General features: G+C 36.8%; 1 protein-coding gene across 1 annotated transcript in view; it reads left to right on the top strand.

Moving 5' to 3' along the window:
- The window catches only part of LOC102964544, a 91,186-nt gene that overhangs the window by 42,503 nt on the left and 27,492 nt on the right, over positions 1–21,191 (top strand). The window contains exons 14-20 of the mRNA XM_042965463.1: positions 3,461–3,514; positions 4,772–4,876; positions 10,736–10,810; positions 10,930–11,043; positions 14,634–14,687; positions 15,139–15,243; positions 19,153–19,206. Of these exons, the coding sequence (XP_042821397.1) occupies positions 3,461–3,514; positions 4,772–4,876; positions 10,736–10,810; positions 10,930–11,043; positions 14,634–14,687; positions 15,139–15,243; positions 19,153–19,206 (561 nt within the window). The remainder of the gene's footprint in view (positions 1–3,460; positions 3,515–4,771; positions 4,877–10,735; positions 10,811–10,929; positions 11,044–14,633; positions 14,688–15,138; positions 15,244–19,152; positions 19,207–21,191) is intronic.

Consider the following 21,191-nt stretch of genomic DNA (forward strand, 5'->3'; position numbering starts at 1 on the left):
TCCTGTTGGAATTGGAATATGGCCCCACCCTAAATTATCTGGAGGGCAGTCTAGCTAAAAACCTCAAAATAAATATTATTGCCTCTGCTCTGTAAAACAGGTTATCAAGAACTGACTTTTAAAAATATAACCAAAGAAACAAAGATACCCAAATAAATCTAAGGAACAAAGAGAGCACTTTAAATAAATTTCTGTTTTAATTCAATGCTCTATTGGTCATTCGGAAATTGTTCGTAACCCAGTGGTTGCTCGGACGTTGGTAATTGCTGCAACAGAAGCAGAGACTTCATGTTGTTTGCTTTGTATTTCTAGCACTGAAAATAGAGCCTGGCATATATGTAGGCATCCAGCAAATACTTTTTGGTGAGTTAAAAAATGAAAAAATCAGCCTGCATCAAGGTGCTGCCTGAGATCTTACATTTTGGGACACTGACAAGTCTTGGCACACCCTCAACTCCTGGTAGCCCCTGAAAACAAAGACAGCTTAGATAAACACATGGGTCTGAGAAACAACCAGGAGTTCTCACTAAGCTGAACAAATAAGGTTTACCTCCTACATAAGACCACTCTATCGAGATGATGATTGGTAAATGGATAAAGAAAATGTGTTTTATATACACACACACACACACACACACACACACACACACACACACACACAATGGAATATTATTCAACCATAAAAAGAAGAATGAAATCTTGCCATTTGCAACATGGATGGAGCTAGAGAGTATAATGCTAAGAGAAATAGGTCAGAGCAAAACAAATAGCATATGATTTCACTCATATGGAATTTAAGAAACCAAACAAACAAGCAAAGAGAAAAAATAAGAGAGAAGCAAAGCAAGAAATAGACTCTTAATTATAGAGAACAAACTGATGGTTACCATTGGGGAGGGAAGTAAGGGAAGATCAAGGTGTATACTTGTGATGAGCACAGGGTGATATATAGAAATGCTGAATCACTATCTTGTACATCTGAAACTAATACAACACTGTTAACTAACTATAATTAAAAACTTAAAATTAAAAAAAAATTAAAAAGACTAAAAGAGGTGGCTCTTTTATGTAATGTACAGAAACCAGCAGAGTCAAGGAAATTGAAGAAGCAAAGGAATATGTTCCAAACAAAAGGACAAGATAAAAGTCCGGAAACAGACTTCAATGAAATGGAGATAAGTGATGTACCTGATAAGGAGTTCAAAATAATGATCATAAAGATGCTTATTGAGGTCAAGAGAACAATGCACGAACAAAGTGAGAGTTTCAACAAAGAGATAGAAAACACAAGAAAGTACCAAAGAGAAATCAGAAAGCTGAAGAATAAAATAACTCAGCTGAGAAATTCAGTAGAGGGGTTCAACAGTAGACTCAATCAAGTGGAAGAAACAACCAGCAAACTCAAAATACAGGGCAGTGGAATTTACCCAAATAGAAGAGCTAAAAGTAAAAGAATGAAAAAGAGTGAAAATAGCTTAAGGGATTTATGGGACACCAGGAAGTGGACCAATGTTCACATTATAGGGCTCCCAGAAGGAGAAGAGAGAGAGAACAGGACTGAAAGCCTATTCAAAGAAATAATGCCTGGAAACTTCCCCAACCTGAGAAAAGAAGCAGACATGAGGATTCAGGAAACTCAGGTAGCCCCAAATAAGATAAATCAAAGCTAGCCACACTAAGATGCATTACAATTGTTAAAATCAAGGGGGTAAATCTTAAATATGGAAAGAAGAAAACAACTTGTTATATACAAGGAAAACCCCATAAGACTATCAGCAGATTTTTCAGGAGAAACTTGGTAGGCCAGAGAGGAGTGACATTATATACTCAAAGTGAGAGAAGAAAAAAACTTGCCAACCAAGGATGCCCTACTTGGCAAAGTTGTCTTTCAGAACTGAAAGAGAAATAGTTCTCCAGACAAGCGGAAGCTGAAGGAGTCCATCACCACTAGAGCAGCCTTGCAAGAAATGTTAAAGAAACTTCTTCAAACTAAAACAAGAGGGTGCTTAACTAGTAACAGGAAAACATATGAAAATGTAAATCTCACTGCTAAAGGTAAATGTACAGTTAATTTCAGAATATTCTAATGTAATAGTAGGGGGTATATCACTTACTAATCTAGTATGAACATTAAAAGACAAAAGTATTAAAAATAACTATAACTACATTTTTAGTTAACAATCTGTTAATGGATACACAAGGTAAAGGATGTAAGTTGTGATAACAAAAACATAAAAGGAGGGGAGAATAGAAATTTATACCTTTGGTATGCATTCTTAGTTAAGTTCTTATAAGCTTAAAATAGACTATTATAAATATGTTTTATGTAAGCCTCCTGGTAACCACAAAACAAAAACCTACAGTCAATACACAAAAGAGAAAGAGAAAGGAATCTAAGCATAACACTCCTGAAAATAATCAAATTATAAGGGAAGAAATCAAGAGAAGAAAGTATCAAAGGAATTATGAAACAGCCAGAAAATGATTATTAACAAAACGGCAATAGGGCACCAACTCCCAGCTCTAAGATGAGTAAGGACAGAGGACCTAATGAAAAATAAGGTTGATAGCACTGTATTATATAATTGAAATTTGCTAAGAGAATAGAATTTAAATATTCTCACACACACAAAAAGACAAATATAATGGGTTATAGATGTGTTAGTTTAGATGGGGGATTCCTTTCATGTATACATACATCAAATCACCATGATGTACACCTTAAATATATTACAATTTTATTTGTTAATTATACCTCAATAAAGCAGATATTAAAAAAAACAAAAAATGGAAAGAATTTCTTTTCTTCCATTCTGATGAGTGAGGAACACAAAAAGAAAAAGTATGAGTAGAATAGATGTCTCTATCTTATTTAGATTTTTTTCTTTTTTTGACCTTTTGCTTTACAGTATGAAAATAAAATATCTAATTAGAAAAAAATTTTAGGCCACTGCCAAATCCTTATACTTTACTCTGCAGTTTAAGAATTTTATGTAATGGGAACCTGAATTAGCCCGCTCAGGCTCCCATAACAAAATACCATAGTCTGTGTGACTTACACAGCAGAAATGTATTCTCTCACAGTTCTGGATGTTGGGAAATCCAAGATCAAGGTACTAGCTGATTCAGTTTCTGATGGGGATTGTCTTCCATGCTTGCAGAGGCTGTCTTCTCACTGTGTCTTCACATGGCAGGGAGATAGGAAAGAGGGAGAGAGACAGGGAGAGATACAGGGGGAGAAATGGAGAGACAGAAAGAGAAAGAGTTATCTTCCTCTTCCTATAAGGCCACAGTCCTATCAGAGTTGGGCCTCACCCTTATGACCTCATAACCTTAATTACCTCCTAAATACCTTATCTCCAATCAGTCAAATCAGAGGTTAGGGCTTCAAACTAGGAATTTGAGGGGACACACTTCAGTCGATAGTGGAACTATACCTAAATTTTGTCTTGTCTTGTAGATGAAAGGAGGATTAAACTGGATAAACTTCTGGATGAAGTACATGAACTTCTAGGTGAGTGAGAAAAAATAATGATAAAGCATAATAAAAATAATCTCTTGGGGCACCTGGCTGGCTTAGTCTGTAGAGGATCCAACTCTTGATCTCAGGGTTGTGAGTTCAAGCCTCACACTGGAGGTGGAGCCTACTTCAAAAAAAATTTCTTAATACTTAACAAAAGAAGTTATTTTTTTCCTATATTAAAATAATTCTTTTTTTATTCAGCAGTCCATTGCCTTAACCACTTGGCCACCTCATCCCAATTATTTTTTTATTTAAATTTTGGTCAACATACAGTGCAATATTGGTTTCAAGGGTAGAATTCAGTGATTCATCACTTTCATACAACACCCAGTGCTCATTACAAGTGCCCTCCTTAATACCCATCACCCATCTAGCCCATCTCCCATCCACCTCCCTCCATCAACCCTCAGTTTGTTCTCTTTTTTTTAAGTTTCTTGTAGTTTGCTGTCTTCTCTTCTTTTCCTCCCTTCCCATATGTTCATCTGTCTTGTTTCTTAAATTCCATATATGAGTGAAATTATATGGCATTTGTCTTTCTCTAACTTATTTCGCTTAGCATGATACATTCTAGCTCTATCCATGTCATTGCAAATGGCACGATATCATTCTTTTTGATGGCTGAGTAATATTCCATTGTGCATATATAACAAATCTTTATCCATTTTAAAGTATTTTTGTTATCCTATCCATGACATAATAATTCTGTCATTTTATCTCTTTTAATTGGTAATGTATACATAATTAAAGAAAAACTTTAGAAACTAAATGTTATTAGTATAATCAGTTGTTATCTACATCTTATGCAAAAGGCCACAGTATGATGTTGAAGTAACAACCCCTATGTTCTTTGGAGTTTCAATAGTATAATTTTATTTTCTACTGTTCTAGTGACAAAATTTGAAGGCAGATTGCACATACCAGTAATATGACTAGATGAACAAGCTCATAATTCAGGCAAAAATAAAACAATATAGCAAATGGTACATGCTGGCAGAATTATTTACACCAGTAAACTTAGTGGGCTGTTAAAATACCAACTTTCTGCATGTTGTATTAATTCCTTGTTCCTAACATTTTACAGAAAGTTCTATTTTTGAATCTCCCTTCTAATTTTATGTAATTAGACAACACTTCATGTTTCCATTACTTTTTACCCTATACTTGAGGATGATGCTACACAAAAATAGTTGATATGATGATGATTTAAAGCTTGAAATTTGACCTTCTACCATTATTTTCTTTTTTAAGGGGAAGAAATTCACTATGAAGACCTGGAAAATATTCTGAAAAACATTGGGTTAAGACTCAGACTGAGGGAGAACTCTGTGTTGATGAAAAGTTTGCCACTTGATGGTGAGTGTTTAATTTACCAATGAGGTATTCATCCACCCCCTGAAAGTTTACTGGTTGCCATAAGGTATGAGACATAATACTACAAAGGGTTACAAAGATAAATGAGGCATAGCTCAGGTCCTAGAAAGCCCTCAGTTAGAGATGGACAGCACATACAAAACAGAAAGAAATGCTATACATTGTGATGCGTGCTATAAGATTAATAAATATTCTGCTATGAAACTGCAAAGGAGATATTGACCAACTATTCCTGGAGTGTCTAAGACCTCACAGAGTGGTTATTACTTTAAACAGGCCTGAAAGGTTTGATGGTAGGGCGTACGAAGAACCAAAAGTAAAAGCATGGAAAGAGTCAAAGAGGGATACCTAACCATGGCAAGTTTCAGGCACCATGCACAGTTTCATGCCGAGTACACATTCACATTATGTGGACGAGTACTTTATGAGCTTGACTCAAACTAATCAATAATTCTTATATAATCTATCTGTGAAACAGGATAATAACAATGCGTATCTATGATGATGGTGATGAAGATAACCAAATAGTGGCTGTGAAAATATGAAAAAATGTTTAAAATCTAAAGATATTAATTATTAGATTTTCTATTTCAAAACTCCAGTTATGTTTATTAAATGATTTCTATATTTAAGGCATTTTTCTGGATTCAGGAGCTATGAAGATATGTGCCAGAAGCTCACTGCTCAAAATAACACAGAGTCTTTGCACTTAAAAAGTTCATAATCTAGTTGACTAGATAAGACAGAGATACATATTTTGACCTTCTGGCTAAACATGGCAATCTTTTTTTAATATTTGCATTTATCTTTACCACTTTCTAAAATACCAAAAAGATGTAAAAGAAATAAAATTTTTCTTTTAATTTTAAAACAAGTTAAAAATTTCTTTTAATTTTAAAACAAATTAAATATTTCCACAAAGACTAAGAGAAGAGAATATTATAGCAGATAAGAGATGTCAGTTAAATTTTGAAAAACAAATTGCATGAAAGACCATAAAAGGTGAAAACTGAGCCTGAAAGGAGAAGCAAACAAGAAGGCATCCACTTCAGGGGCACCTGGTTGGCTCAGTCAGTAGACCACGCAACTCTTAATCTCAGGATTGTGAGTTCAAGCCCCATGTGGGGTATAGATACTACTTAAAAATAAAATATTAAAAAAAATAGGGCTACTTCATGTCACAAAACTGTAAACAGCTCAGGAAATAGAGGCACCAGTTACCTCTAAAGTCAGGAGTATGAGATATGGCTGAAAGTCTTTAAAAAGATCAATGCAATCGACAGATCCCCTTCCTCACTCCACAGCTAAGCAAGTATTTCTTATCCATGCAGCATAGAGATTTACTCTCTGGAGAGGTTAAACTGGGGAAATTCTCAGACATCAGACCCAGCCAAGGTTGGGAGTGAATTTTCTACTGAAACAAGGAAATTACATGAAAGTCAACGTGTAGCATGGTGAGATCCCCCGTCATCTTCTCCCATTGGCCTGCCTAGATGCTGGCAGTGAATTCTAATATCCTTTATTCATATACTTAGATCTGCAGCTTGCAATGAAAAGATAGATAATAACATGTGTACTACTAAAACAAAAACACCTCACCCTTAAACAGAAACAACCAAGAATCATATGACTTGTAAGAAAGGTTTGTTACATGAAGGACAGAAATAAAAGCTAGCAGAAAAGAAGGAACTTGGAGGAAGTACAGTAATCCCCCTTTATGCATGGGGATATGTTCCAAAGCCCCCAGGGGATGTCTGAAACCATGGATAGTACCAGACTATATATGTTTTTTTCCTATGCAAACATACCTATGATAAAGTTTAATTTATAAATTAGGCATAGTAAGAGATTAACACTAATAACTAAAAATCAAATAGAACAATTATAAAAATACACCATAATAAACATTACATGAATGTGCTCTGTCTGTGTCTCTCAATATCTTATTGTACTGTGTTCACTCTTCTTCTTGTGATGATGTGAGATGATAAAATGCCTACATGATTAGATGAAGTGAAATGAATTATGGAGGCATTGTGATTAGCATTAGGCTACTATTGACCTTTGGATAATACATCAGAAGGAAGGTCATCTGCTTCCAGACCACAGTTGACACAGGTAACTGAAACCAGGGAAAGTGAAACTGAAGATAAGGGGAGACCACTATACTCAAGGGAGAAAGCAGAAAAATAATTCAAAACAATTTTAACTAATATCTTCAGAAAGATGAGAAAAGCCCTAGTTATGAAACAAGAAAAGGAGGCTGTGCAACAAGCTAGGACACACTATGAAAAAGGAGCACGCTATGGGGCTCCAGGGTGGCTCAGTCAGTTAAGCGTCCAACTTTGGCTTAGGTCATGATCTCACAGCTCACATGCTGTCTCTGTTTCTCGATAATAAGTAAACATTAAAAAAATTTTTTTAACGGGGCTCCTGGGGTGCTCAGTGGGTTAGGCATCTGACTTCAGCTCAGATCATGATCTCGTGGTTCACAAGTTCAAGCCCTGCATCAGGCTCTGTGTTGACAGCTCACAGCCTGGAGCCTGCTTTGGATTCTGTGTCACACCCTCTCTCTGTCCCTTCCCCACTTGGGCTTGGTCTCTTTCTCTCTCTCTCTCTCAAAAATAAATAAAAACATTAAAAAAAATTTTTTTAATTGAAAAAAAAGGAGCACTCTAAAAAAATTTTTTTAAAGCTCTTTTGGAGGTGCACCTGGGTGGCACACTCAGTTAAGCAGCTGACTCTTGATTTCAGTTCAGGTCATGATCTCGTAGTTGGTGAGATAGAACCTCATGTCAGGCTCCATGCTGAATGTGGAGCCTGCTTCGAATTCTCTCTCTCCCTGTCTCTCTACCCCTCCCTAGCTTGCATATATTCTCTCTCTATATCTCTCTCTCTCTCTCTCTCAAACTCTCTCTCTCAAAATAAACAAACTTTTTTTTAAAGAAAAAAGCTCTTTGGGAAAAAAAGCGCTGAAAATTTAGAAATTCATTGGGCTGGAAGATGAATTTGGAAATTGGAACAAAAATACAAAAAAAGATAGAAAATAGAAAAAAAATAAGAAAATCAGTCTGACAACTCCGACAACTGAATAAGAGAAGGGGTCCCAAAAAGAGGAAACAAAGAAAATAGAGGAACAAACTGTAAAATAAATCCTACTAAAAAAATGTCTTCAAATCTGAAAGAATGTGACTCCAGGCTGAAAAGGCTCACCAAGTACCTACCACTCCAAAGAATAGGAAAAGATCCACACCCGAGGCTCCTTCATGGCTCGGTCAGTTAAGCAACTAACTCTTGGAATTTGGCTCAGGTCATGATCTCATGGTTCATGAGATCGAGCCCCACATCACTGTCAGTGCAGAGCCTGCTTGGGATTCTCTGTTTTCCATTCTCTGTTCTTCACTCACTCATGCTTGCTTGCTTGCTCTCTCTCTCTCTCTTTCAAAAATAATTAAACTAAAAAAAAAAAGAAAGAAAAAGATTCACATCAGAGTAGGTTGTAAAATAATCAGAACACCAGAAATAACGAAATTATAAAAGTTTCCAAAGAGAAACAAGCAGGTCACATAGAAAGTTGGGGGTATGTGAATGTTATTGGACTTCTCCACAACTCTTGAAGATGAAAGACAATTGTGTAATACCTTGAAAATTATTATAAAATTTGTTTCCAACCTAGAATTCTATATCCAGCTAACCTATCAATCAAGTATGAGAATAAAATTCATATCCTCACATATTTCAAAATATGACATTTTCTTTTTTTAATTAATTATTTTTTATTTAAATCCAAGTTAGTTAACATATAGTGTAATAATGCTTTCAGGAGTAGAATTTAGTGATCCATCACTTACATATAACACCCAGTGCTCATCCCAAGTGCCTTCCTTAATGCCCATCACCCATTTAGCGCATTTTCCTGCCAATATCCATCCAGCAACCCTCAGTTTGTTCTCTGTATTTAAGAGTCTCTTACGGTTTGCCTACCTTTCTGCTTTTATCTTATTTTTCTTTCCTTTCCACTATGTTCATGTGTTTTGTTTCTTTAATTCCACATATGAGTGAAATCCTATGTCTTTGACTTAATTTAGCTTAGAATAATACACTCTAGTTCCATCCACATTGTTGCAAATGGCAAGATTTCATTCTTTTTGATGACATAATAATATTCCATTGTGTATATATACCACATTTTCTTTATACATTCATAGGGTAGTTCTATTTTTAATTTTTTGAGGTGCCTCCATACTGTATTCCCCAGTGGCTGCACCAGTTTGCATTCCCACCAGCAGTGCAGAAGTGTTCCTCTTTCTCTGCATCGTCACCAACATCTGTTGTTTCCTGAGTTGTTAATGTTAGCCATTCTGACAGGTGTGAGGTTATACCTCATTGTGGTTTTGATTTGTATTTCCCTGATGATGAGTGATGTTGAGTGTCTTTTTATGTGTCTGTTAGCCATCTGGATGTCTTCTTTGGAAAAGTGTCTATTCATGTCTTTTGCCCATTTCTTCACTGGTTTATTTATTTGCGGGGGGTGAGTTTGGTAAGTTCTTTATAGATTTTGGATAGTAACCCTTTATCTGATATGTCACAAAATAAGACATTTTCTGAGCAAAGGTTCAGAAAAAAATTCCTACGTAAATACCAATTTGGGGGCACCTGGGTGGCTCAGTCAGTTAAGTGTCCGTTGGTTTCAGTTCAGGTCATGATCTCACAGTTCATGAGATTGAGCCACGCCTCAGGCTGTGCACTGACAGTGGAGAACCTGCTTGGGATTTCTCTCTGCCTTTCTCTCTGCCCCTCCCTGGCTTGCTTGCTCGCTCTCTCTCTCTCTCTCTCTCTTAAAAAAATAAATAAGTAAACATTGTTTTTAAGTTAATATCATTTCTAGGGGCGCCTGGGTGGCTCAGTCAGTTAAGCATCTGACTTCAGCTCAGGTCATGATCTCATGGTTCATGAGTCCAAGCCCCATGTCGGGCTCTGTGCTGACAGCTCAGAGCCTGGAGCCTGCTTCAGATTCTGTGTCTCCCTCTCACTCTGCCTCTCCCCGGCTCATGTGTCTGTCTGTCTGTCTCTCCCTCTCAAAAATAAATAAACATTAAAAAAAATTTATAAGTTAATATCATTTCTTAAAAACTACTTGGGGGAGAGATGTCACCAAGGTGGCAGAGTAGGAGACCCTAGCCTCCTTCCCCCAACAAAGATCAACAATTAGACGGCTATCCACAAACAAAATTAGTTCTGGGAGAGCTCAGGAGTCCACTTAAAAACCTGAAGCAATACAGTGGATCAAGAAAATCCATGAATAACCACACAAAAAGAGTAAAAAGAACAGCTTCATTTTGCCTGCATCACCCTTAGGCCAACATTGCTCAGTGCAGAGAGGAAACTCCCCAGCCCAAAAGAGTTCCCCTCCTAGGAAAAGGAGAATGGAGTAAGTGACCAACTTTCCAAGCCTTTGGGTCACTGCACAAAGGACCTGCTTACGTTTCACTCCACCTGGTGACCAACAAAGGTAAGACATCTAAAGATGTCTAAGAACAAGGAAGAAGGGAAAGGGAAACCATTATCCGTTCATAGTGGGAGCAACCACAGTTCCCAGTGGCCTCATCTGCAAATGGCCCCAGCAATTTTTGCTGCTGATGACTTCAATAGCCCTTGCAAATATGAAAGTTACCCCCAGCTTTCATCACTGAGGACCTCATTACAGACCCCAGCACACTGCTCCACAGAGGACCCCAATAGCTTTCACTACTGAAGAAAGCAAATGTCAACACAGCCACTACAGATTTCCTGCATATTTTGCCACTAAGATTTTCGCTCCACAGGTTTTTGTGTTCACAGAAGCCAGCCACCCATGTTACTATGAGTATGTCTGCAGCCAGCCCTGGCTCACCTGCAGTGAGGCCCCACAGCTGAGTATGTACAAACCACTAACTCCAGCCACCACTGCCACCTGTCCTGTTCCCTAGCCACTGGACCTGGAGGTGCTACTGAGGACCCCAAAAGCCCTTGAAACCACTGTGGATCCCCCATAGCTCTCACTAAGGAACATGGAGTTGCTCATGTCATGGACCCCAGGAATATGAGCAGACAAGACACCATATACCCCCAGACCTGGAGTCAACACATATCTCCACTCTTGGCATCAGGTACCACTAGTCCCAGAGCCGCAACAACTCTGGTGTATCCCTAAAGATGGGTGAAGGTCTTTCCTTACTGAAAACAGTCCATATAAAGTATAGGAGACTGCTTCTTTAAATGCACAGACACACACAAGTCTATTGGGATCATGAAGAATCAGGGAAACATGATACCATCAAAGGAACACAGTAAACTTCCAGTAACTGACCCCAAAGAAATGGAGATACACAAATTACCTAACAAAGAATTCAAAATAATTGTTCTAAAGACACTCAGAGAGCTACAAGAGAAGTCAAATAAACAATTTAAATAATGAAAACAATACAAGAACAAAATGAGAAATTCAGCATAGAGATGAAAAATGTAAAAATGAACCAAACAAATTTTGGAGCTGAAAAATAAAATAACTGAACTGAAGAATTCATTAATGAGCTTAAAAACTTAAGGAACCCAGCTGGCACAAGCAGAAGAAAGAATCAGTGAACCTGAAGAAAGATCATTTGAAATTATCTAATTAGTGGAGCAAAATGGACAGAAAATGAAAAGGAATAAAGAAGGCCTAAGGACTTATAAGACACCATTAAGAGAACATCCTTCTTTGTCCCTTGTGATATATATTTTGCCTTAAATCCTATTTTGTCAGGTATAGTACTGTTACTCTGGCTTTCTTTTGGTTCATATCCATGCTTTTGTTTTCAAGTTTTACTGTCTTTTTGTTATGTCACTTGTAGACAATATACTGTTTGGTTTTATTTTTTAATATCATCTAAGAGTCTATATTTTATAATTGTTGAGTTAAATTCCTTAATAAATTCCTTCATAATTACTGTTTATAGGACATGGTTCTGCTATAATATTCCATAGTTTCCATTTACAGTATTCTTATTACTTTTTTCTGTCTTTATATTTCCCATTAGATTCATTAAGTTTTATTCTACAGGTTGAAAAATTATAGTGGTTGTCCTTAAGACCCATATTCATGGCCACTTACCTCACTGATTTCTTAAATTCATCAATCCCCCAAATAAGACAAGGATTTTAGTATACTCTCATGTCCTATTTGTCAACTTACCTTGCTTGCTATACCAATTATGTTGGTATTTAACTAGGATTTAAGTCAGGGTTACTATGGATAATATTCTTTCTCTTTTTTCTCTTGACTTTAAAAAAAATCAATATACTTCACCAGATATTTGGTCATTTTTCCCTTCCATACCTCTTGTAACAACTCCTAGATTTGTTTTACTTATCGAGTACTGCCCTTTTTTTAAATTTTTTTAATGTTTATTTAGTTTTGAGAGACAGAAAGATAGAGCACAATGGGGGGAGGGGCAGAGAGAGAGGGAGACACAGAATCTGAAAGAGGCTCCATCCAGGCTCTGAGCTATCAGCACAGAGCCCAATGGGGGGCTTGAACTCACCAACTATGAGATCATGACCTGAGCTGAAGTCAAGTGCTTCACCGACTGAGCCACCCAGGTACCCCAGAGTACTTTCTTTTTAAAAAGTTTTCAATATGGGTCTCTGTGTGATGAATCATAAACCTTGAGTCCTTGGGAATATTTTGGTTATGCCCTCATGCTTAAATAACAATTTGTATTTAAGTTCGAAGCCCTTTTAATATTTCTCCATTAATTTTACTCCATTGCCTTTCAGCATCTAGAATTATTGTTGAGAAATCTGATGTCAATCTGGTTTTTCTTCCTTTATAGGTCTCCTTCTTTTTTCTCTGAAGAGTTTTAGAATTTTCTTTTTATTTGATATTATTAAAGTCGCTATAACGTATATCTAGGTTGGAATTTTCCGTCTTCTATTTAAATCTATATGAGCTATTTTAATATAAAGTCATCTTTCTTTAATCCTGGAGATTTTAAATTATTATTTCATCAAATAGTTTCTCCTTACCATTTTTTTTCTCTCCTTTGGAACTCTTGTTACCCAGAGATTAGCACTGCTACTTCCATAGGCATATCTTATAATTTTCCATTTTCCACCTCTTTATCCTTTTCTGCTGCCCTCTGAGAGAATTCTTCAATCTGATCAAGCTACCCACTAATTAATTTTTTAGATATTTCCTTTGTACTCTATCTCATCCGCTGTGTTTCTTTATTTAAACTTTTTTATAGCAGAGGTGCCTGGGTGTCCTGGGAGCCTGAGTGGCTCACTTGATTGGGCATTCGGCTTCCCCTCAGGTCATGATCTCATAGTTCATGGGTTTGAGCCCCTCATCTGGCTCCATGCTGACAGAACAGAGCCTGCTTAGGATTCTCTCTCTCTTTTTCTCTCTCTCTCTCTGCCACTCCCCTACTTGTGCTCTCTCTCAAAAATAAATAAACATTAAAAAAATTAAAATTGTTTTTGTACCAAATGTTTTATACCTAATATTTCCATTGATTCTTTTCATATTTTCTTGTTCTTTTTATATTTTGCTAATATCTTATCTCCTTAAGTATATCTGTCATGCTTATTTTAAATTCCTGGTCCTTTTATTCCGATAATTCTTATTCAAATGATATACATTATTCAGTTTGTTTGTTTGTTTGTTTGTTTGCTTGTTTGTTTTTGAAGTAGTTGTATTCCTCAGATGACTGGCTACTTTGGTCCTGTCCTGTGAGTCCTTGTTCTCTTGGGGCATCATTACTATGTTTGAAAATATGCTTTAGGTAAGGGTGTAAGGTCAGGCTCCAGTGAACATCAGCCAGTTGGGTTTAAGGGCAGTGCTTAGACACTGCTCAGACTTCAGTTTCTTCAGGGTTGATTTGTGGGGAAGGAACCAGATATTCATGCTAGTCCACCACCTATGTGGGAATAGAAATCCATGTTTGAATTTTTGTAAAATACAACATCTGTGTTGGCAGCACAGGACATCTCACTGAGGGATTACCTTGCAGAAGAGTCATTTTCATGGGCTTGTCAATGAAAATATCTAAAACAACATCTATGTGATGTCACGTGGAAAACATGTAGAAATACTCATTACTAATATTCAAAGAAGTCCTGTCATGGTTGTCAGGTTTTTTTAGCTCAGAAATCATCCATGTCTTCACTCATGAGTCCCACTAGTATCTACTCTTATCCCTGCGAGCATTAATATGTGTGATCTTAATCAAAAAAAGGAGAAAATGAGAAGTAGATGAAAAGAGAGACTGGGAAAGGTATGGAAAGACACCACTAATAATTGTTTCAACTGTCAAATCAGAAAGTGGGTACAGGGCACCTAGGTGGCTCAGTCAGTCGAGCATTAGACTTCGGCTCAGGTTGTGATCTCACGGATCATGAGTTTGAGCCCCGGATCAGGCTCTGTGCTGACAGCTCAGAGCCTGGAGTCTGCTTCAGATTCTGTGTCTCCATCTCTCTCTGCCCCTCTCCACACGTGCTCTCTCTCTCTTTCTCTCCCAAAAGTAAATAAACATTTTTTAAGAAGTGTGTAGACTTAATCTCTTGAGAGCTTTTTCTATTGGTCTAACTCTTAAGTTGGGATATAAACAGGGGGGGGAAATGAGTAAAACTATAAGAATTGTTCTTTCTGAAATTGCTAGGTTTTGAATTATTACAACAGGTTCCCATACCAATTACTGTATTGTGCCCTATCTTACAGCTGCTGGAAAGTTGTATAAGCATAGGTTGCTGGATGGCATAAGGTCTCTCAAAGGTGAGTGAGCAGTCAGGTAAAATTGAGATTCCTTATGTTTCGTATTTACACTTTAAAAACCACATTATTTTTGGTGGTGACAAATTTGTCAATCTAACAAATTTTTGTCTCATCATTTACTACTTTTAACATAACTACCTTTGAAGGAATTACTTTTGTCTCTATCATTCCAAGTCCTATTTCCAGAGAGGAATTAGAAAGACTGTCTTCATCAGACTTGCCAATCCTTTATTTCTCTCCTTATAAATGTCTCCTGAGAGCTACAGTCAAGTCTTCTGGACAACAATGAAGAGCAGGTTCTGTTCCTGACTCCCATGCTAGCTCTTTTCATTTAAGCAAATTTATTGTTCCTTTGATTGTTGTCCCTCCAATTAATGCATGGACACGCCTAGCATTTTTCACTTTATCATTATTGTTTGCCCTTCTCACTTCCATCCTTTGTTTCCCTAAGGAGTGGAGCTTAATGTTAATCAGTTAGGACTCTTCATGAAAAATATGAGCTTTGACCTGGAAGAAGAGGAGTACTTGGACCTGCTCAGCAACCTGCCTGTTGATGGTGAGCTGCTCCTACGGTGAAACTTTGCATTTGTATGTGAGAATTTCTGAGAGCATGTTTAGAGTGTGCAGAAACATTAAAAAACAAAAAGAAAGAGACCCAATCCTCAAGAATTCATCAATTCCTGCAGTGGACTTTATTGAGTGCCTAATATACATAAGCTATTAGGAATATAAAAATGAAGATGATGGTTCTCTGTCCTCTAGGAGTTCACCATCTAGTAAGGAGTCTCACATGCTGACAGGCCATCATACCACTATGCGGTTGTGCTATAATACTAAAAATGCATTCAGTAAGATCCTGAGGAAGGGAAAAGCTAAGTTCACCAGGTAAAGAATCAGAGGAAGATTTGTCAAAAATGTATAGAAATTCTTCAGGGAAAAAAAACGGCATTCCATGGGGTTAAAGGAAGGCACTTGTCATGATGAGCACTGGATGATGTATAGAATTCTTGAATCACTATACTGTACACCTGAAACTAATATAACTGTACATTAACTATACTGGAATTAAAATTTTTAAAAAGAGGGGTGCCTGGGCGGCTCAGTCGGTTGAGTTTCTAACTCTTGATTCCCAGGGTGGTGGGATCAAGCCCTGCATCAGACTCTATGCTGAGCATGGAGCCTGCTTAGGATTTTCTCTCTCTCTCTCCCTCCCTCCCTCCTTCTCTCCCTCCCTCCCTCCCTCCCTCCCTCTCTCTCTCTCTCTCAAAAAAAAATTAAAAATAAAGATAAAAAGAAAAAGAAAAGAAAGCTGGGACAACCCACAGCAAACAAGCACCCACCCACAGGCTACATGTACAGTACATATAGAGCCTATACTTGCAAGTGCTTACTTATGTGAGAAAACTCAAGGATAACCTGAGGGGGGATAAAGGCATTCCAGATGAGGAAAGCAATGCATACAAAAGCATAAAATCATACAAATCCATGAATGTTAGGAGAGCAGCAAATATTTCCTTGTGGCTAGAATATATGCTTCATGTTGTAAAGAAACAGGAAACATGGCTGGAAAGGTAGGCTGCCGAGACTGGAAAGACCTTATGCCATGCTGTGGAGCTGAGCCTTCATCCTCTTGAATTAGTTTTGGTAATTTGTACCTTTCTAGCATTTTGTCCATTTCATGTCTAATTTGTTGACACAAAGTTGTTCACAGTATTCCTTTATAATGCTTTTAATTCTTGTAGAGTTGATGGTGATGTCATCCCTCCTGATTTTGATCCATGTCTTTTCTCTTTTTATTTGGTTAACCCAGCTAAAGATTCGTCAATTTTGTTGATCTTTTCAAAGAGCCGATATCAATTTTCCCTATTGGTTTTCTGCTTTCCATTTTATTGATTTCAGCTCTAATCTCTATTATTTCCTTCTTTCAGCTTACATTTGATTTCATTTGCTCTTATGTTTCTAGATTCTTAAGATGATAATTTAGATTATTAATTTGAAATTTTTCTTTTCTAATATAGGTGTTTATTTACGACTATAAATTTTCCTCAAAGCACTACTTTAGCTGCATTCCAGAAATCTCAATATGATGTGTTTTCATTTTCAGTTAGAAATACTGTCTAATTTCCAATATTTCTTCTTTGATCCATGGGTTATTTCAAAATGTGTTTTTGAATTTCCAAATGTTTGTGAATTTCCCAAATTTTCTCCTGCTGTTGATTTTGAATTAATTCCACGATAGTCAGAGGACATACTTTTTTATGATTTCAGTCCTTTTAAATTGAATGAGACTTATGGCCTGGTATACCCTAAAGAATTTCTCATGGTTGATAATATTGTTCAAGTCTCCTTTATGCTACTGATTTTTCTATTTAGTTGTTCTATCCTTTATTGAGAGTGGAATATTGAAATCCCAACTATTGTTCTTGAATTGTCTATTTTTCTCCTTGATCTTAGACTTTATCCTATAGGCAGTGATATTTCTAGAGTATTTCTCTTTTGGAAGTCAATACTGATGACAATGTAGGAGGCACTATTGGAAGCGAAGACTCAAATTTGAAAGATATTGCTATGATGCAACAAGAGATGATAAGGCCTGAGCAAGGGAAGTAAACTTAATGACAGATAAGAGATTTGGGAAATATTTTAGAATTAAAATGAATAGGTTTGATGACTGATTACATGTGAATTATGAAAAATAAGAATTTTAAGAAAACAGAGACCTTTTGGTGGCTAGGTCATCAGTCATATCATAAGCCAATTGGAGAATTCAGGAAGATGTTCAGGTTACAGTGTCAAGAGAGCAGTTTCAGTTTTAGACATGTTGACTTTAATATACCTACATGACATTCAACTAGATATATGTATGAATATGGTTAGAAATGAATACTCTAATAATTCATCTTTACTTAGGAAGTTACCAATCCACAGATTCAGCAAAGCTTAGCAACATGCCAGAGCACTGATGAAATTATAATCAGACCAAAAGAAGAAGATAAAAAAAAAAAAGAAGAAGAATGGAGGGAATAGCTTATAAGAAAAGTTTGAAAGTAAGCAAATAGAATAAGGAGGAAATAGTGTTAAAAGAGAGACAAAAAAAAAAAACAAAAAACATTTACCTAGAGTAGATTCTGAACTACCAGAAACAATTTCAAGATGGAGAATAATTTTCAAAGTACTTTGCCATTATATAATTCACACCTAGCATATGTTAGCATGACCCCATAATACAAGACCCACAAGACCTACTCAGAAAAGTTTCCAAGATAACAACTCTCATGGGAAAAACAGCAAAAACCTGAGATTAATCCCACTTGTTCCTCTGATTAATGGCATTGTGGAAAGAATTTAGAAGTTGGAATGAGACACAGATTTGAATCTCAGCACTGAAAATTCCTAACTGTGCAAGATTGGTCAAATGAACCCCTCTGAGTCTTAGTTCCCTTTTGTTAAAAACAGAATAATGGCTACCATTCCTAAACATTGCAAGTTCCTAGCATAGAGTTTTTATTAGTAGTAATAATAACAACCAGTCTATATTCATCTCAACACAATGCCACTTAATTATGCCTTTGCTGTAGCCAGAAAAAGTGAATTTTCCATAGGACAGTTTTTTTATTACTAGAAATATATAATTTCCCAATATTTTTGATCTGCCTATGAAAGGATGTAGATATTTTTTGCTACCACATTTTCCAGGTATCTTGAAAGTTTACTGGAATGCCACAACAGTGACTTTGGTTGTGGAAGTGTCAGCCATCTCCCTGAGTACCCCTCTTCAGGTCAGTGAGCCCACAGGAAGCAGCATTAGAGACCCATCTCAGACCATCCTAAGTCTTCTGTGGGACTAATTGAAATACATGAGAATGGATGAGACATTTTCCTGTGAGGCACTGACAATCTATCAGATGGTTCCTTCTAAATACCCTCATTTAAGAGGAAAATACAAAATAAAGTTTTTAAAAAATACAAAATTTAAAAAAAATATTAAAATTCATTTAGGTTGATCAAGCTTTTTAAATACATGTTGAATGTGGATGGTGGAAGAACATAGCTAAATGTCACCTGTCATTTCAGTACAGAAATAGACATTATTAATGCTTCAAGTCAGATCTTTCCTATTGGAGCATTTACCCCTTTTACAGTGTTTGTCAGCCTTATAATCAGCAAAATGGAGTTCTTCCTGATCTGAAAATAGAGAGGGCTACTTTTTAAATGTCAGTCTAGCAGTACTCTACTATGTGCAGTTTGTCTTAATAGAATAAATACTGATGTCTTCATATGAAATATCTTTTTTATAATCAGAGCTTTGACTTTCTACGTTTACATTTGATAAAAAATAGGATAAAATTCTAGAGCAAATCATTAAAATTTGCTGAATTTTGTGTTGTACTTCAGTGTGTGGCTTCTTTGTCTTTCTTCTATTTCTACTATTGTTTTGGGCACAAAATTCTGTCTTCTCTTACAGATGAGGGGAAGATTGAAGTGAATGTGGTAATGGATGAAGGAAATATTTTTACAGGTGGGTTAGATCTTTATTACCTCATTAGTAAACATCTGTACATCTCAAGTGTAGATCTATAAAAACCAACCATCCAGGAGGTCATGTAGCTTGGGCAAGAAAAAAAATATATAAATAAATGCAATAAGATGTTATTGGGTGATGTTAAAAACCTATACAAAGTAAAGAAGAGGAAGAATGGTCATTTGCTCCTGAGGAAGAGAAATTGGGAAATGCTTTAATAGAATGGTCAACACAAGAGCTGATCCTTAAACTATAAGTCAGTTTTTCCAGACACAGCAGGATGGGCATTCCTGATAGAGAAGAAAATAACAATAAAAGGCACCAAAATGAGAAACTGCATGATGCTTTAAGGAACTAGAAAAAATTTGGGGTAGCTGGCTACAGCATAAATGCTGTCAGGAGTTTGGCAAAGAATAAACTTAAAGAGGAAGGAGCAGGATATGGTGGGCTGAGTAATGACTCACAAAGATATCCACGTCCTAATCCCCAGAACTTGGGAATGAATGTTGCCTTGTACAGCCAAAGGGACCATGGAGATGTGATTAAGGATCTTGAATTGAGGAGGTTATCCCTGATTATCCAGTTGGGCTCTAAATATAATCACAAGTGTCCTTAGAAGAGGGAAGCAAGGTTAGAGTTGACGACAGAAAAAGTAGAAGGCAATGTGACAACAGAAGCAGGATGCTCCATTCCTGGCCTTGAAGATAGAAGAGGGGGAGTAAGTTAAGGAGTGTAAGTGGCCTCTAGGAGTGGGAAAGGCAAGGGAATGGATTCTTCCCAAGAGCCTCCTAAAGGAACCAGCCCAGTTAGCACCTTGACTTTAACTCAGTAAAACTAATTTTGGCCTTCTGACCTCCAGAACGGTAAGCGAAAAAAAATCTGTATTGTTTTAGGCCACCATGTTCTCGGTAGTTGCTGTTTTGTTACAGCAATAGGAAACTAATACAGGAGGCAACTCACGGACGACCTTGAATACCTAGTAAAAAAGTATGACTTTCATTTTGCACAGAGGGGGCAGTTGTTCCAGGATTTTAAGCAGGGGACTATGTAATTAGATTTGTAAATTAGAAAGATTACTCTAGCAGCAGTACAAAGGATTGAGGGAGGTGTATGTACAAGAATAGAGTCAAGGAAACTAGCTAGGAAGCATGTTGTAAATGTCCAGGTGAAAGACAGTAAAGAGTAGAAGTAAATCATTCTCTGTGAGGCTTGAGAGGAAGGAACATGTAGAAGAGATGTTACAGCTATAGAAACTGTAGAATTTGGTTCCTGTAGATTTTGTATAGAGCTAGAGCAAAAGGATGAAATGAAGGACGACTCCTCAGTTTCTGAGCTGAGTAGTTGAGTGGGTGACAGTGACATTGACCAAAATATGTAATTCAGTAAAATACATTTAGAAGTAGAGATACACTTTCCATTTTGGTCATACTGAGTTTGAGGTTCCAGGGAGACTGAACCTTAGGCAGTTAAATATGTGAGTAAGAATCTGAGGCCACCTCTTTTTCTGAGACAAGCAGACCTCGAGTCAGGAAGGATACAGATATAGAGAATCTAGGTAGACGTGGAAGTAAGATTCAGAGGATTTCACCTAAAACCTTCCATCCTCTGTATAGTAGGAAACAGGATCATCTACTAAAAGAAAGGACCCAGTGGTGGGGTAGAGGACTTTAAGGAAAGTGTTAATGATGGTGGATAATTCAGATAAGAGAACAGTAACTAGAGTTGATGAGGAATATATGAAAGCCTTGCTGAGAAGTGCCAAGAGTCTAACCAAAGTCAGACACCATAAATAAGTAATGGCGACTTTTCACATGATTATGATATCCTTCAGTTGGACCAAAGTAGGAGATTCTTTTTATTTATTTTTTATTTTTTTAACATTTATTTATTTTTGAGAGACAGAGAGAGACGGAGCATGAATGGGGAAGGGGCAGAAAGAGGGAGACACAGAATCCAAAGCAGGCGCAGGGCTTGAACTCATG

This window comes from Panthera tigris, chromosome E1 (genome assembly GCF_018350195.1).
Source record: "Panthera tigris isolate Pti1 chromosome E1, P.tigris_Pti1_mat1.1, whole genome shotgun sequence".
In the NCBI taxonomy this organism is placed as follows: Eukaryota; Metazoa; Chordata; class Mammalia; order Carnivora; family Felidae; genus Panthera; species Panthera tigris.